The 15,600-nt window shown below is 41.3% G+C and overlaps 1 protein-coding gene and 1 long non-coding RNA gene across 7 annotated transcripts in view; one reads left to right on the top strand and one right to left on the bottom strand.

The window, feature by feature from the left end:
- The window catches only part of LOC105839020 (solute carrier family 12 member 4), a 98,262-nt gene that overhangs the window by 27,895 nt on the left and 54,767 nt on the right, over positions 1 to 15,600 (bottom strand). Inside the window, exon 1 of one of the 5 annotated variants that reach the window (XM_012685009.3) lies at positions 4,325 to 5,621. The exons of 2 other annotated variants lie outside the window; for them this stretch is intronic. In XM_012685009.3, coding sequence (XP_012540463.1) covers positions 4,325 to 4,397 — 73 coding nt within the window. In that variant the 5' untranslated portion in view covers positions 4,398 to 5,621. Of the gene's footprint in view, positions 1 to 4,324; positions 5,622 to 15,600 lie in introns of those variants that run through there. 2 more of the 5 variants (XM_012685008.3, XM_012685004.3) reach the window with 2 other exon arrangements.
- On the top strand, positions 6,367 to 15,564 carry LOC114253790. Of its 2 annotated transcripts, none has more exons than XR_003625264.2 (2): positions 6,367 to 6,713; positions 8,375 to 10,518. It is a non-coding gene; the product is annotated as an uncharacterized LOC114253790 (long non-coding RNA). The 2 variants fall into 2 exon arrangements; XR_003625265.2 differs by lacking the exon at positions 6,367 to 6,713 and adding an exon at positions 6,720 to 7,448 and having other exon boundaries at positions 8,375 to 15,564.

The following is a 15,600-nucleotide window of genomic DNA, read 5'->3' as shown; positions in this document are numbered from 1 at the left end:
TAAACTTAAACGTTTCTTTCATTAAACAGGTGCTGAACGAACCAAGCTTAAGTTTAGTAATTATAGAGTAAGAATTATGTATTGAATAAGAAGAAATTAATGATGCAATAATTTTTAGAGGAATTATTATTCGCCTATTTTCCAACAAACGTATTTGTTAAATCTACTAAATTTTCAATATTTATTAGTTTAATAATGATTAGCAACTAGTTTTTTCTCAGTGTTATTCTTAAATTATTATTAAGCATTATTAAATATAATTAAAGATACATATAATTCAAAATAATTTCACGATCGTAATAAATGTTGTTAATTGCAATAATAAACATCTCATGTTAACTCGTGTCTCAGAATGTCCTTATTTGTTTCATCAAGAGATAACGTGGATCTTTCAAAATTCTCGGAGATGTGACGCTAAATGATCTCTACGCTTTGATTTTATTCGGAGCAACAATTTGCAGTCCCTCGATAGAAAATTTCCAATGTCACTCGATTTCGAATACGTCACAGCAATCGTAACGGACAGGGAATCAAAGTTAGAAATTGGAGCTCCTCGCTTCTCGTGTCTTCAATGACGAGATGTAAACAAAATCGTTTTTGACGGTTTTGTACGCTATCGTGTGCATTTCAACTTTGCGCGGTTTGCGGTTTCCGTTTTTATTTAATCTCATCGTATTTCGCCGCAGAAACGTAACTTTCTCTCTTTCTCTCAATCAAGTACAAATCGACGCAAATACAGACTGTGAAACTGATACAGTCGAAAGATTCCGTCGGATTGCTTTCGCCAGCTGTTTCAAGTGATTACTCCTTTCGTGTACACACAGCAAAGAAATAAATGTTCACAATTACAAAAATTGTTTTCCTATCAGAAACTCATACCGATTATTTTACTATATAATATTTAATTTGATGAAATCATATTTTTTATATTATATTGTAATAAATTAAATATATTATTAAAAACAAATTATATAATATTTATTTTTTAACCCTAATCCCTCCAATCAGAATTATTGATGTCCCCCTCCTCCACTTCTGACAATCATTATCTCCGAAAAAATATTTATGTTATAAAATTGTTACAAAAAATATTTAAACAAATAATTTCCCAATTTTTTTTACATTGATTTTTAGTCGAGGGTATAAAGAGATTATAAACATTTTTGTGAATTTGTTCGAAGCTATTAACATGGTGAAAACCGTACTGGACATAAAATACCTTGATTGAAGGGATTAAGTTATGGTAAAAACGTTGGAGAGATTGGGGTTAATTGTTTTTCACCCAACATTACTTCCCTTTCTTAATCCGTTTATACGTAATGTAAAAATATTATAATAACACAACGAAAATAAAATATTAAATTAAATATTTAATTTTACAAAGTTTCTCCTACTAACAGAACTGCTGAGCAATGTTGACATAAAATAAAAATTCGCAAAACAAAATAATTACTTTTCGTGATGTTTCTGACGTCTTTTCCAAAGTTTATACGACTCCAAAAGTGAATTGATTTTACAAATGGAATCTTGAGTCGTTTTGTTCCGAACTCCATACACAGCGCATTGAAGAAAACCGATAATAACATTTCAACGTCTACTTTCTTTCAGCGAATCGCCGTGTCAAAACGGACTTTAAAATCGGATGTCGGCCGCGCGGGACGAACTCTGACCTTTGATCGCTGCCGAGCATTCGGAGCAATGCTTCACGTTCTGCTGATCAAAGGGCGCCACCCTCGTCCTCGGTGCATTTGCATGCCCACGTATGTGCATACATATGTCACGCGTGTCCCTCTGCCCGACGTAAAGTCGGTTGCTGACTTGTCGTTTTCGCGGCGTTTCGTTTCTCCGCGAACAAGGACGCCGAGAGACAAAGAAAGAGAGAGAGAGAGAGAGAGAGAGAGAGAGAGAGAGAGAGAGAGAGAGAGAGAGAGAGAGAGAGAGAGAGAGAGAGAGAGAGAGAGAGAACATCGCCGGTACATCGTGCTGACAAAGTCACTCTTTACAATTGCATTTAACAGTACTTTAATTAACTCTACGTCCACAAGCGGTCGGTTCCCGTGATGAAATTTACTTGGAAACTTTAATCTTTCTCTCCACCGAGGAGCAGTAACGTCCGCGGATCTTTACGCGAGCTTAAGGCTGTCGATTCGCTAATTCATCACGGGATTAATTTTAATTTAGGGCTCGGGACGGCGGCGCTTTAATCACGCGGCTACGTCGCGGAATACTTCCCATCCTCCCATATTAAAATGTAGAAGAGCAATCCGCGATAGAATGTAGACGCTGAATTCAATTAAATGTGTTCTGATTGTAGCTTAACGTTTCAAAGCGTATAATAAAGAGTCAATTTTACATGGAGTTTATTAATAACGTAAAATTTCCGGGAAGAGCTAGAATATGAGAAAGTCTTTTGGGGATAAAATTGCTACTCCCTCATTTTTGGTTATGAGTCAATATCGTCCCACGTATCAAATTTTCCTCACTCATGGGTATTCATCGTAACGTTACATCTACACAAGTTATCTCAAATATTTGATAAATCTGGGATTATCTTCTTTAATCAGAATATTTATAGATACCAACTCCGATTTGTATTTGATCGGAAATTGTAGCCTCAAATATGGAATTTCAAAGATAAATAATCATGTTTTTCGTTCAATCATTTATACCCAGAGAAAAAATTGTTTGATATTAAATAATATATAAATATGTTTATTTTAATATAATTTCTTATATTAAAATAAATATTAGTATAAGTTAATTTTTTAACTTACAAAATTATTCTTTAAATCAACGAAATAAGAAACTAAAATAAATATATGTGTTTACTTAATAACTTTCTTTTCAATCCAGAAATTCGGTTTTTAAATAATTGCACACATCCACATAATTTAGTTTCGTAATACAAATCTGTTTTGCATGCAGTAAGTAACAGTTTTATCAAAAGATTAAATATTGTTTATTAATATTACCTTTTAGCCAGTACATTAATGCATGTAATGCGCGTTGACGTTTCAATATAATTATTAGTTTCACTTTTGATTTATTTAGTAATGAATCTGAGAGGTTTGCTTATAAGATAAACAGTAATCTCGTTTTACTCTGTTATATATAAGATCGTGAATCTGATTGGCGCGGATTGGCACTCGGTGGTAGTAGATAAGGGGAATGAAAGTGTAAAGCTTCACTTTACGAGACATCAGACAATCGGATCTATAAGGAAGCTTTCGGCATTAAAAACACACGGGGGATACCACCGGTGGACACATATATACGCGCCTTCTCTCTGTCTCTCGTGTGCACTATCGATTCACCTCGCGGCCTTGTGCTTAATTGAATTAGTATCGGGCTAAAAAAGGGTGACCTTGAGTCAATTAACGGCGAGACAGAATAAGACGGAGTGGCGCTTCTCACCATTCGCGCAACAAAAAGAGAAAGTTCCTCTTTAAGCCGCGATTATTCCCTGCAATTATGGCCCACCCGCGACCTGCCCATATTTTGCGAGCTTGTCCGCCGCTCGCTAAGTAGCGGCCATTAATATGCAAACATTCGCAGAAAGTTGACGAAAGTTTTCGAGAGAAAAAAAAACCCTGCCCTCTCATCAGTGCCTTGCGCGCGCGCGCGCGCGCCAAACATTACTTTCCAAATAGAAATATATTTATATACGCTCAGTTCGTGCGGCTTTGGATTAACTCCGTTATATCCGGTAAAAGAATTTAATTTTCCAGTTTTAATTGAAAAAATCTATAACCACCACTACAGACCGTAAACTTTTATCCGCTGCTATCGTCATATTTTAATTTCTACTTTCTATAAATACTCATCTTCTATACACGGAGAGAATTTCTCTCTTAAAATTTACCCTCAAAATCTGGTAATTGTGAGATAATGTATGATCTCGGGGAACTTTGCTATACTTTTTAGTAAAATTTACTATATTTTTAGTAAATTGTACTAAAAGCATAGTAAATTTCACTATACTTTTAGTAAATTTTACTAAAAAGTATAGTAAAATTTCTCGAGGTCATACATTATTCCACAATTATCAGATTTCGAGGGTAAATTTTAAGAGAAAATTCTCTTCGTGTATATATATTCCTTTTTTTCATCAAGGCGCACTCTAGTTACTTAATCCATAAACTGGGATAGTTTTCCAAGTACTGCGTGTATCGCCTTACTTCAAATCCATATCCTTTAGGATTGTGAAAGTCATTTTTGGTATTTTTGCTCACGCGGAAGCTGAGCGAATCGGAGCGGAATTGAGGGAGGGTAATGAGGGACAGGGGAAAGGGGAAAGGGGGATAAGACGATGAGAGATGCGTACCAGCTTGCGGACGTGCTGGCGAACCGTCGGGCACGACGATCTTGATCTGCGACTTCGGCGTGCCCTCGCTCATGGTAGTTTCGACACGTCTTCGATTTTCCACCGACCACCGGGGCGCGGGGGTGAGTATATAACACGAGGCCCCCCTCTTTCAGCTGCCACCCAAGGCTCAGTGCCGTGCGCGCTTTTCCGATACCCGCGCGCGCGCGCGAATACGAGCGGGATCACTGTCTCGATCGCCGCAGGATCTCTTCTCCCATGGGAAGGTCTCCCTCGTTGATTTCTCTCCGGCTACTTCGATACAAGGTTCAGGTGAAACTGCACTTTTGCCATAGCTGGCTCGCGAGATCAGTCGTCGATTTCAACGAAATTCCCGATCGATGATCGGTCCTGAATCCAGAATTCTTCGAGATCGAGAATTCCTGATGAGAAACGAGATGCGAGGCACCTGTCGTTCGATCTATCCGCTCTCACTAGGAACTACTGCGATCTAGCCGCAGAATCGCGAGATCGTCGGTGTGCGATCGGCAGGGAATGTATCTTCGGGCTCCTTCCCGGCCCTATCCCGGGGCAGATCGGTAGCACGCTCGGTTTCCGAAATCCCGCGGAAACTCCGGTGGAAGCGGGCGACTCGCCGTACTCCGCGCGCGAACTCACTTTCCGCTTCTCGATCCCTCTCGTCAACCCTCTCGCGATCTGGGAGGAGCCAGGGCGCGCGGTGCGCCGCGCGAGACCCACGGGTGGCGAGAGATCGGCGAGTACGGCGGGCGCGAGGCGGGCGTTCTCTCAGTCTCTCAGCGGGTGCATCTCTTCCGCCCTCCTCCTCCTCCTCCTCCCCCTCCCCCTCTTCTCTCGCAGGCGGTGTCACAAGGTCACGAGATCACTGGGTTCGGCTGCTGGATTCACGCGCGCTGGCGTACGTACGTTCGATCGATCAGTCGGTTGGTCGCGGCTTTCACCGGGAGACACCTTGCCGATCGACGATCTCGCACACGTACACACACATACACACACACACACACACACGGATAAGCGCACACACGTATACACACGGATACGCACGCGATCGAGTCACGTCTCTGGATTTTCTTCTCGAGACTCGATATCAATCGCTTAACGCGGAGGAGAGAGAGAAAGAGGGAGAGAGAGAGAAAGAGAGAGAGAGAGAGATAAAGAGCGCGTTTGATTGATCGTTAGTTGACAGTCGATAATGCCGCACGACGCGATTCTGCGGCACCGGGAGACAACGGCGAGACGGCGGAAAAGCGAGAGCGCGCGTCTGACTAGCGCCGGAGCGTAGCTACTGCGCCGCGGCTGACCAGAGCGCGGCTGACAGTCGCTACTGGGCTCTGAGTGCAAGCGCAGTGGTACAACCCGCGCGGTGTGTCGGACGTACTGGCTGCTTCCTTCTCCGGCGCGCTGCGGAGTCACGGGTCACCACCCTTGCGCGTCTCTTCCTGGACCGAATCCTCTCCCTTCGTCCTCCCTCCCTCCCTCCCTTCCTCTCTCCTACCTTCTCTTCTCCACTCACTTGCCGCGCGTTTCCAATCTCTTTCCCCTTTCCTCGCTCTCTGCTTCTTCCTCTCTTTCTTTCTCTCTGTCCGTGCTCTTTCTCCTTACACGCTGATCGCTTCAACGTACCGAGCGTGCAACGATCGCCCGATGCTGACTCGCGCGACGGCTTTTCCTCGCAGAAAACGTCGACTGCCGCGCGCGCGCTACTGCGAGGGGGTCGGTGACGGCGACAAAGCGTTCTCTCCCCGGCTTTTCCAGAGGTTCCTCTCTCTCTCTCCCTCTCTCTCTCTCTCCCCCCTTCTCCTCTTCCTCCCGCGCCCCCCTCGTCGCGCGCGCACGCTTTTACACCCTCTCCTCTTGATGATCTTCCTCTCTCTCGTCTCCTGTCTCCCCGCGGCTACGATCCGTTTCCCGTCTCGCTTTATCTCAGCCCTCTCGCCCTCCCTCCCTCCCCCTCGCTCTCCTCCGCGCCGGAGAGGACCGCGCGAGGTGTCCCGGGCGTAGTGAGCAGCTCTCACCCGCTTTTCCACCCTCGGCACGGCGCTTGCGCGTCCCGGGGATGCGCGTCCCTCTCGCACACCCCCCCGCGTGCTCTCCTGCCTCCCTGACTATCCGTTCTGCGGATGCCTTCTCGGTCTCACTCTCTCTCTCTCTCTCTCTTTCGCTTCTCCCTCTTCGGTCCACGCCATCCCTCCGTTCGTCCCCATTCTCCGCGAGCGCGCTCGCCTCCTCTCTCGCCTGTTACCCGCTTTTCCTCTCTATTCCTCTTTTCTGTTAGGTGGCCGCTACTTTTATCGGCCTATCCTCTCCCTCCCGCTCGCCGTTATCTCGCAGGACCATGCACCACGTTTCTCGCTGAAGCGACTCTTCACCGGTAAGCACCAAGTTTTTCGGTCTTAACGGTCTACGACGGATCGAATTCGAATGCGTGCGGGATGTGAGAAACCGGGTCACGGTTTCGTCTCCCCCGCGAAAGAAGAGCGGCCGATCGGCGCGACGGAACCGTGAAAACAGTTTTCATTAGCGACCTGATTTTTCCATATAGAGCGCGGGGGAGGTAAGAAGAGGGGGAAAAAAGCCACGTTCGCGATTTGTTCCTCATGAGCTTGATTTTAAATTTAATTTCCACTTTTTCAACACCGTCGCACAAATTCGCAAACCGCCGCGTGACAAATTTATTTGTCTCTTTCCCTCTCTTTTTTTTTTCGCGTGCGTGAGATGAAAGCGGAATGAGCAGACGCGTGACATAGATGAATTACCGTGCATTAAAAGCGCGGGACTACCGCATGCCTGCGATACAATAAATTATCTTTGCACGGGTAAAGACGTCGACGCTCGATCGCTTTTTTTTTTTTTTTCAAACATTGCTCGACAAACGTAAGGTACACGTATTTTCTTGTTCTCCCTCTTTCTCCTTTCCTCTCTCTAGCCCCCGTAAGTACACGTGCGAAGAGAAAAACGCTCCACACTCCTCGTAGCATCGGTTATTTATGTTCACACCTATGAGATGTATACGAGAACCCGAGGCTTAAAGCCCGACTTTAAATCGAAACACCAGCTTTAAGCGTGGGGCTTCGAGATACATAAAAAAAAGAGAAGAGAGAACCAGGTGATATCTCACACCCGTTCGCAATCGTTCCCTTATACGAACCGTCGTGTTTGTGAACTCACAACGAGTACAGATATCATTGAGAGCGTGATGGCATGCCGAGGATGACGTCACGCATTCAAAATAATCTCGGGTTCTACATTTCTAATGCACAAACATTTCCATTATGAACAATGTATTTAACATTTAATTTATATGTATGTGTTTAATATTTAATTTATCTTTTAATTTTCTTTCATAATTTTTATTTTTCTCGCTTTAGAAAGAGATTTATTTTATTTAAGAAAAAATTACATATACATACATTATCGTTAAAAAGTGTACCGTATATTTTTCGTAGTAATTCCATTTTTCATACATAAAATATGAAGTTGTGATATATTCTTTTATTTTCGGTTACAGAAATATTCAATAAAGTCGCGACTTATCGAAAAATAATTATAAATGTGTGCGTGCGTAAGTGTAAATTGTTCAAATAGATAAATATCACGCATGTATGTGGGAAAAAAAAACGACTTCAAATTTCGCATTTGACACCGACAAACATTTGAATATTACGTAAGCGAATAACAATAAGAAAGAGGATGATATATATGATATCCTCGTAGAAATCAAGCAGTCAGAAATTTCAGATTTATAATTATAACAAAAAAAAAATCAATCATCTGCTTAGACTTTTAAAATTTAAATGCAGTTCTTTTTTTTAGATAAACTAAGGAGTAGCTGTGCGCGAGTTTCAAATAAATTAATAAGATCATCGGCAACACAGAACCTAAAAAATCTGTAATACCTTATTGAATTTTGTACATGGCGGAAAATTAAAATAAAAGATCGTACCCATTTTATGCGTGAAAAATGGAAATGTTGTTAGCAAAAACGTAAGAGTAGCGTTGAAACTTGAGTAATGCATATTTTCCTTTTTTTAGAATACGCAACGACAAAATCCATTATTTCTCGTTGCATTTTGATGTCGAGTAAATAACGTTGTCTCACGTAATGACGTGTACAAGAGTGACGCTCGGAACAATGGAAATTATTTCGCTGAAATTAAAATGCGCTGGGATAGCCAGATACCGGATAATACACAGCGCAATTTTACTGTAATGTAATTTTATTATACCATTGTAGTAAAGGGGAGCTAATCTTCTGTAATTTCGATGTGGTACGATGTCGGTGCCTTCCTTCAGACGTTATCCATTACCGCCGTCGAACTATGAATTTTAAAAGCAACCCCCTTTTTTCCTCTCTCCTTCTCTCTCTCTCTCTCTTTCTCTTTCTCTTTCTCGCATCGCTCGTAACTAGCAAGCCGAATGGATTACGCGAGGCGCGAAAATCCGGGAATCGAATACGAGAGTTGAGAAATAACGGGAAACCGCCCCGAAGGCAAATTTGACTTGCATCGAAAAACGTTCATCGATGCCAACGAACTGGCGTAACTTTTTTTTGCAAAACGACGGTAGAGAATTAATCCATTCGTACGATTGGATTGCAGTCTAACTCCCGTGTGTTCGTTCTACTTGGGATAAATAATGAAATTTAGTTTGGACAGCTATCGATAAATTTTTGCGATATTAAAAATTATTTCAAAAATGCAAAACACTCGCTTACGTTTTTAAAATTTAAATAAAGTTTTTTTTAGATCAACTAAAAAAACGGCCGGTAATTAAGCAGTCAAATTAATCGATAAGGTTACTAACGATAGAGAGTCTAAAAAAAATCCGTGACACTTTATATATTTATAGGTTAATGCAGAAAATATAAGAGCCACATAAAAAAAAACACTTTTTTTTTTCATTAAACTTGAAATAGGTAGACACACTTTTATGGCATTTGTCCCAGGGTTCTTTACAGCTTTTCTAAAGTGGAATGTTGAAAATAAGCAAAAAATGAATGCAAAAAACTAAGTAGTCCAGGACTCTGTAAAATTTATGCTTTAATTTTTCATTGATACAAATGCAGAGAGAAACCAAGTCTAATTTCTTCAGATTTAAGTTTCTAACTTAATACACATGCACCTCAATCAGGAATGTGACAAAAATATTACCGTCATACATATTTAAATTCACAAAAGTTAATCCGTGTTAGCTTATTGTAACTAAAAGTTTAGTTTCGTTGTAACTAGAAAATTAAACAGCTTTTCGTTAATACTGAGAAATGTTATACTCGTGCACCCTTCTTCTGCACTCGCCGATTCATTTATACAAAACAGAAACGGCATGGTGATTTCACGCAGGTAGATCCGAGAGCATTATTGCCGAATTTATAATGCAATGTAATTTAACGTTTCATATACGGGCAAAATAGTGGCGGCTTCGTTCTAAAATTTGCACGGCGAATACGTTCGAGTAAATTTGCGAGCGTGTGCAACCTAGTTGTGAAATTTCATGTCTACTAGCTTAATTAAAGCGGTGCTATGTGCCATGGTTTGTATACATACAGTGATGAATAGTCTGTTTTTAAAAGAAATACGAGAAATAAAAAGAGAAATCAAAAGAGAGAGAAAAATGGAAAAAGGAAGAGAGAGAGAGAGAGAGACAGAGAGAGAAAGGTAGTTTTACGCTTGCATAAAATAATATGTACGTGCATCTCGCTGCAAGATGCAACCGTTAAAACGTTATCACCAATTATTATACGCTTTTAGAGCGAAGCCGCCATACGGTAAGGAAACACCGCTGGAGCAGGGTAATGAAACTGATGGTAAAGTTCTGTTCGTCGGAACTCCTTCGTGGAATTATCGTAAGGATGGGTGAATCGCCTTGAAGCCGCATAAAGATTCGTGCCATCAAGCTGCATATTGTACCGAGCAATTCGAATAAAAGTTTTCGGCTTTCCGCATGCTTTTATTCCCATTTCTGTACACAAGAAGTATAGCGACTTAATAATTCGAGTTGAACTCTGGTTCCTCCATCTTTTATTTGTACTAGTGGATTTCTATGTAAACGACTTTATATTTGAAGAAGAAAAATGTTGATTTCCTCGCATTTCACTTGCAAACGGACTTTCTTACTTGTATAAAATATTCGGATTCTTTTCACAAAAATTGTCATAAGTCATAAAATATAAATATTTCATCAATTATATTTCACAAAAATATAAAAAAAAAAAAAAAATTAAAAAAAAAATTGTGTTTGTGTTTTATATTTTTTATTCAGATTTAAATCTTACGATTTATTAATTTGGTGACGGTGTCTTGTGTATTGTATTAAATGACAAAAGACACGACCAAAATTGCGATCTCTATTGCAAATAGCCACAATTTTGCGGAATAGCGATGGTCGCTGCGATCGATACAACATGCGGTGTACCTATATCGGGAAACGTTGACTGAGTTGCAGCGGACCTTCGTAATTTTCGACAGGAGTTTGCAGAGCACGTGGAGCGAACTAATTCGATTATGGACAATCTGACCGCGCGCCGAGGGAAAATTTAAAGTTCGCTCGAGGAGCGCGCAGCACGCGATGCTGTAATTGCCGATTCCGTTATTATTTCATTAGCGTAATGTAGTGTGTATAACAATGTAAATTAGTAGCATGGAAACATCGGCGCAGCACCGTGATTTAAATTGCGAAGAATCGAATGATCGTGACATATTACTTCCTAATTACACGCGCCGGGTGCGTATTACATTGCCGTATGTTTGCAACGTAACTAAATAAAAAGTCAATGCCAGTTTTATTAAATTCAAATCAGTTTGTATAACTTGTACCGTGCATGTTGATAAGGTAAACTGATATCGTACGACAATATATACACGTACATACAATAATGCTGCGTGTACGTCACGAACACCAAACCAGAGTTTATTTAATCTCGAACTCGCATCCTGTTAATTTTCAGCGGGTAATTCGCATTCCTGGGAGATTTCCAGACAGAGAGAGAGAGAGAGAGAGAGAAAGAGAGAAGTAGAAACAGAGAGGGGGAAAAGGGAGAAAAAGAGAGAGAGAGAGAGATCAATGGAGGAAATTTGTGCAACTCTTGTTGAGTAATTTTGTGCTAAGTGAACTACACCCAGGAATTAATTCGTCAGTAAACTAAACTACTGACGCCTATTTAAAGTTTACTCCACTTAAACTGATGTTCGTACAAACTGCGTTTCGACATTATCTTTAAGCGACTTAATACATAATTTATCGCTTTCGAAATTGTTGCACGAAGTGCTCGATTTATGGCAAAGTTATTAGTTATAAATATCGATCGCGCTTGGCAACTCTGTCTCGCGATTGTAAGGAATAATTTAGAATGCCATTGGAGAGCAAATTACTGAAAAAGAGAGTTCAATAAATTAAGCAATTATTATTCAATTTTGGTCTCGGAGAATTTCCCTTCCGGAGCAAGCGAAGTTATTTTCGCAGAGGCTAAGTATCTTGGGATACCACTTCCTGCAATAATAAATTTTCTAAGTAGAACAATTTAAAAATAGAGAGACAGAAAGAGAGAGAGAGAGAGAGAGAGAGAAAGAGAGATGATAATGAGTGAGCAATTGAATGAGAGAGGTGTTTTAAAATTCTATTCAAGTTGCTCGCGAAAAATAATTGGCGGCGGGAGAAAGATGGATATTACGGTTGTACTTCTCCGCGAGAGGGTTCGCTATAACTTAACCGTGAGAGGCGTTACCGCGTGCCACTCTTCGCGATGCTCGTGTGAGACCGCGAAGCTGAGGAGTGTTCGGAATAACGAGGGAAATGTAGGACGCAGAAACTTTGGACGAACAGGTTCATACGAATCGTAGCGCGCTGTTCGATTTTTATCGAGTGCGCCATAAAAGCGGGGGAGAGGGCGAATAAAAGCGCCAATATCGTATGTTAGCGCGTCAAGAAATCTCGCCGGAAAAATGAAAAATAATGCCGAGCGCGATTTTATTCGAATAATGGGTAAATAGAAGAAACAAACTTCTTCGTGGGATTTAATGAGCGCAAGTAAGTTTCTCAATGCAAATAAGAATTTACAGAGAAAATGGAACGCGGATAATTTGTATTACGGATATTTGTTTGTTAAAAGTTTTTTATTTTAGAGCTGCAGTTCTCTCACTTCGTGAATCTTTCGCTTTCACTCATATTATTATTTTCGTAAGTTAGCTCGAGTGCTCTTAATTGAAAGGATTTCTGTATAAAAGTCAAACAGTTCCATTTTTTAAGAAATCTGGGACGTGGTGTCCTACTTATTAGTCTCTGTTAACAGAATAACGTAAAGATTAAACAAAAAGCATAAATAAATAATAAATCTAAAATTTTTCTGGCAAATGCTAAAATGCTAAATAATTCCAAAAGTGCTCTTTACCTTCTTTTAATAGATTCTCCAACAAATTAATCCTAAACCCTAAATCTTTGCTTGCATACGCTTGGAAAAAAATTATTCTATTTCCAAATATTAATTATAAAGTATACAATTCTGTTTTTACATACTTATTACATGTCCGGGGAGAAATTTGAATATTTTTACAATAAATGCGCGACTGAAGATAGAAAGTTTTCGTTTCTTGAAAATTGAACTTTTTGAACTTGTTTGATTTTTATAGGGATTTCTTCAGTTATCGCTAAAACAATTGAGAATCTCAAGCCGTGAACATAGAAGATTGAAAAGATAATCTTTCCTATAATAGAGAACGATGTCTTTCCTAATGAACTTTCCTACAGAACTTTAATTTCTCAGAGTCGGCGAGTCAATTACAAAGATATTTAAACTACGTCCGGAGAGATCCTCGTTGAAGTAACATCGTCCGCGAGTTACCGTCAAACATCGTTTAAACGAGAAGTAAACGAGAAGAGCCGCGATTAATACCCCGAGAATATCTCGTATTCTTCAGTCCAGGGTCCCTCTACATTCATGCTTTTAGCGTGCACATCTCCGAGAACAAGTTTCTCGTGATCCGTAAGAAAGCAGCAAGCCCGCTCGGTTTTCTTGTGTCGAGATGGGATGGATGCCTCACCCTCGCTCGTCATTAGTTAGCCGGCAAAGAGACGGAAAAGGGGGATGCGGAGAAAGAGAGAAAGAGAGAGGGAGAGAGAGAGAGAGAGAGTCGGCTTGTGCGGCGAGTTTATGGTGGTTGGAAGCACCGGCGGCGAAGAGACGCCGGGGACTGCCGACAGCCTGGGCTGTGTGACGTCATCCCCGGGCAAACGATGACGTAAAAGCCGGGATAGCGTTACGCAAGCGTGGTGAGGAGGGGAAAGGGAAAGGCGAGGGGTGGGCTGCGCGCTACGCGCGCTTACCCACTGCCCTACTTTCCGCTTCGCGCGCGCATCGTCACCCCCGCTGGCTCGGGGGGATGAGCTCGAGCGTTCGTGTTCACCTCTCTTCTTCGCCCTCTTCTTCATCCTTTTCCTCCTTACCCCGCTCTACCCGTCGTCGCCGCGCGGTGCGCGAACCGCGTGTCGAGTAGAAGGGTTAACTCTCATTTCGAAGGGCTTTCTGCGTAAGCCCTATTTATTTAAGCGTTTAGCCGCGCGGAAACCTGGCGAGCGAAGTGCCGCCCGCTTATCGAGATGAAGACTTTTCGCTGTTTCTTTGTTGCTGCGTGCGATATTGCGAAACGTTCGTCGGAAATCTTTGATTTCCGATAAAATGCGTATATCCGATGCCCTTTAAAGTACAGGGTATTTCGATATTATTCGATACGCATGAGTAAGTTCGTTTCAACGAAGGAAGAGACGGAAAAATAAGACTTTCGTCGGAATATCGGAAGCTACTCGAAAGTGCATTTTTTAAGTCGCTCATGAAATATTTGTAAACAGATCTCTTTGCAATTTCTTATTACACATTTTTCTCAAATATATTGTACACTTCGACTTTTTCAACGAGTTATTTTTACAGCAGCAGTATTTATCAATATTGGTATGAAAAAAAAAAATCTGGTATTTGTTATATCGAGACAGACATTTTTCCGAGATATCCCCCCTCCCCCGTTATACATATAATCCTTTTGTTTCGTGTAAAACGTAAAATATTTGTGCGGTAAAAATGTTTTTTTTTTTTGTAAATTTTCGATGGCTTTCGGCGTCGCTTTAAAGCGTAATACTTTAATAAATCCGCACGAATCCGTGTTGTGTAAAGTCGCGGTAAAGCTCTGGATCGACACCACGTTTTCCCTCATTTTAATAAAACACGAAGTTTGCAACTCACTCCTATCTCTCCCTCTTTCTTCTCTCTGTCCCTCTCTCTCTCTCTCTCTTTCGTGTTCCTTCGTTATTTGACGCTGGGTAAGAATTAATGCGGCGACTCTCGGATAAAATCGGTGAAATTGGCGAAAATTCCCGGAAGACCGCCTCGAGCCCTCGTGAGATCGTCCTCCCTCTCATCTTCGCGTATTCAAGCTCCATTAAGTTCAACACCGTAGGAGATGCCCCGTGGCTATGGACCCGGGATAAGAATCGCATCGACTTCCCCTTATCTAGGTCAAAGGTATGCACGGCACGTAGGACGTGTGCCTGTGTGCCTGTGTGCGGGTCCGTGTGGTGCGTGTTTGTGCGCGTGTACACTGCATCCCAGCGGTAAACAACATTGACACTGACGGCTTGGCTCACGATCCACATCGTTAATATACAGCAGCACGCTCGTGGCGCTCTCGCGCGTATACAAAGATACACGAAATATGTTAACGCGGGATAAATGTCTCCGGCGATATTGCGGATTAACAACTTCGGCGAAAAAGAGAGACGATCGGAGGAATTAACATCGAAAGAAAGCTAGATACGCGCGGCTTTTAAACGATTAAGATGTACCTGTGCTCATCGTCGAGATAAGCTCCGCTTATAGATCGTTTCGGGTAAGGCGATGTTCAACCTGAAGAGATGGAGAAGCGGCCTTTAATTATTTCGGAGATCACCGATTAGTGGTTAAAGGAAATTCCATTGCGGATTCAGTTGATTAAGAGACACTTACCGAGCGTTACAATGGCTTGTTCATACACTCCCGGAGACATGAGATCCCTGAGCGATTAAGGCTCTCTTTACTTCGAAAAGTTCTTGCCAAATATTAACGCCATAGTTGTCGAAAATTAAATGTTGAGATTTAACATACGCTTTAAGATTTTTGCGAATGTTGAAGAATTTGCCTCTTCTATGGAAAGCAATTATTTTTGCAAACTGAAATATATAGTTTGTTAAACGTTAAACAACTCCGAAAAGAAAAATATTCTTTAGAAATGTTTTATTTG

Source organism: Monomorium pharaonis, chromosome 7 (genome assembly GCF_013373865.1).
Source record: "Monomorium pharaonis isolate MP-MQ-018 chromosome 7, ASM1337386v2, whole genome shotgun sequence".
NCBI classification, from domain to species: Eukaryota; Metazoa; Arthropoda; class Insecta; order Hymenoptera; family Formicidae; genus Monomorium; species Monomorium pharaonis.
Note: the sequence above shows the minus strand (reverse complement) of the source record. Positions and strands in the feature narration are given on the sequence as shown.